This window comes from Myotis brandtii, unplaced genomic scaffold (assembly GCF_000412655.1).
Source record: "Myotis brandtii unplaced genomic scaffold, ASM41265v1 scaffold691, whole genome shotgun sequence".
In the NCBI taxonomy this organism is placed as follows: Eukaryota; Metazoa; Chordata; class Mammalia; order Chiroptera; family Vespertilionidae; genus Myotis; species Myotis brandtii.
In genome coordinates, this window is record NW_005370704.1 from 1,447,798 (window position 1) to 1,450,011 (window position 2,214).

Genomic DNA, 2,214 nt, shown 5'->3' on the forward strand with positions numbered 1-2,214 from the left:
CCCAGGTCAGACTGCCCGCACAGGGACCGAGTCCCGAGCCCTGGCTCAGGAGCGGCCGCGCTCACCGTGTAGGACGGGGTCCGCTGCTTGGAGGAGGTGTCGTAGGAGTCCTTCCCGATGTCGAACTTGTACGACGGCAGGAAGTGGATGTCTGCCTCCTGGAAGCCCTTGAAGATGGACCCTGGGGCGGGCACAGGCCTGGCTCAGACCTGGCAGGGAGCTCCGGCTCGCTCTCTGCAGGCCTCCCCCTCCTGGTCACCAACCCCTCCCCCGCTCCGTCCTCCCCCTCCTGGTCACCATCCCCCCCCTGCTCCAGGCGCCCCCTCTCCTGGCCATCACCCCCTCCCCCGCTCCATCCTCCCCCTCCTGGTCACCAACCCCTCCCCCGCTCCGTCCTCCCCCTCCTGGTCACCATCCCCCCCCTGCTCCAGGCGCCCCCTCTCCTGGCCATCACCCCCTCCCCCGCTCCATCCTCCCCCTCCTGGTCACCAACCCCTCCCCCGCTCCGTCCTCCCCCTCCTGGTCACCATCCCCCCCCTGCTCCAGGCGCCCCCTCTCCTGGCCATCACCCCCTCCCCCGCTCCATCCTCCCCCTCCTGGTCACCAACCCCTCCCCCGCTCCGTCCTCCCCCTCCTGGTCACCATCCCCCCCCTGCTCCAGGCGCCCCCTCTCCTGGCCATCACCCCCTCCCCCGCTCCATCCTCCCCCTCCTGGTCACCAACCCCTCCCCCGCTCCGTCCTCCCCCTCCTGGTCACCATCCCCCCCCTGCTCCAGGCGCCCCCTCTCCTGGCCATCACCCCCTCCCCCGCTCCATCCTCCCCCTCCTGGTCACCAACCCCTCCCCCGCTCCGTCCTCCCCCTCCTGGTCACCATCCCCCCCCTGCTCCAGGCGCCCCCTCTCCTGGCCATCACCCCCTCCCCCGCTCCGGCCTCACCTCTCTGCATCTCCCGGGCAAGCTGGTCGAGCTGCAGCAGGGCGGGCACGCGGGCTCCCGGGTCCTGCCTCAGGATGGCCTCCACGGACACACGCCCGCCGCTCAGGCGGAAGTTGAAGTCGCCAAACCAGAAGACCCCGTCGAAGCGGGTGGTGACGTCCGCTGGGCACAGGCCAGAAAGCGCATGAGCCCAGCCTTCCCCACGCAGGAGCCGCGGTGTCCCCTGCCCCCATCTGCCTCCATCAACTCCCCAGAGCACAGGGCGGAGGCGCCTGCTGGGCAGGGAGCACCTGTGAGCACCGTGGGGCCCGCTCACCTGCGTCCGAGCGGTAGGAGCAGGTGTCCGGCACGTTCTTGGGCAGCGCAAGGCCCTGGATGGTCTTGCTGTAGTCCAGCAGCCTCTCGCTGACCTTCCCGTCTCCGGCTGCGGGGATGGGGGGGAGGGGGGAGCCCCGAGGGGCAGGTCTGGCTCAGGGCTGGACACGGGTCAGTGAGGGTGGAGACCCCGCAGCAGCAGGGCCCGCAGTGAAGCCCCCGCAGGAGGTGGCACCGTCAGGGTCGGGGCAGTCACTGTCCCCACACGACCCCTGGGGTCGGGGCAGGTGACTCACAGGTGAAGTGGGACGTGATGAAGAGGAAGGAGGTGCCGAAGAAGGTGAAGCCGACACCCAGGGCCCCCTTGGTCTTGATCTGGGACACGATGCGTGTGGTCACGGTGGAGCTCTCCACCTCTGCGGGAGGGAGCAGAGCTGAGGGCCGCCGCGGCCCGAGGGCCCCGCGCCCCGCGGAGTGTGTCCCCGACGGGTGGGCGAGGGCGGGGGCCGGCGGCGGGGCGGGCGCTACCTGAGCAGAACCAGATGAGGTCCCTGCGGATGAGCACGGACAGGTGCAGCGCCCCGTGGGCCGCCGAGTGCAGCATCACGTAGTGCGGGCCCAGCGTCTCCTGCAGGCGCGTCTCCCACTCCCGCCTGGGGGGACAGCGGCGCCCTGGGCAGCGGACCAGGCTCCTGGCTCCACACCCCAGGGCGCGGAAGGAGGGGCCGGAGGGGCCCTGCGGTCTGGCCTCCTTGTCTTGCAAGGAGAACGGGGGACATGAGCCGTACAAGGGGTTTGCTGGGCCAGAGACGGGGGCTCCCCGGACATCGCGGAGCTGTCACCCCGCTGCCTCTCAAGGATCCAGGGATGTGGGCCGGGTCCCAGCGCTGCTAAGACTTGAGCAGAGTTCCAGGCCCACCCGGCGGGCCAGGGAGAAGGCCAGGCCGGCGGGAGGGAGGCCA

General features: G+C 71.4%; 1 protein-coding gene across 1 annotated transcript in view; it reads right to left on the minus strand.

Moving 5' to 3' along the window:
- The window catches only part of INPP5E (inositol polyphosphate-5-phosphatase E), a 9,902-nt gene that overhangs the window by 2,408 nt on the left and 5,280 nt on the right, over window positions 1-2,214 (minus strand). The window contains exons 5-9 of the mRNA XM_014529701.1: window positions 1,781-2,008; window positions 1,549-1,668; window positions 1,254-1,361; window positions 938-1,099; window positions 66-181 (exon numbers count right to left, since the gene is read on the minus strand). Of these exons, the coding sequence (XP_014385187.1) occupies window positions 66-181; window positions 938-1,099; window positions 1,254-1,361; window positions 1,549-1,668; window positions 1,781-2,008 (734 nt within the window). The remainder of the gene's footprint in view (window positions 1-65; window positions 182-937; window positions 1,100-1,253; window positions 1,362-1,548; window positions 1,669-1,780; window positions 2,009-2,214) is intronic.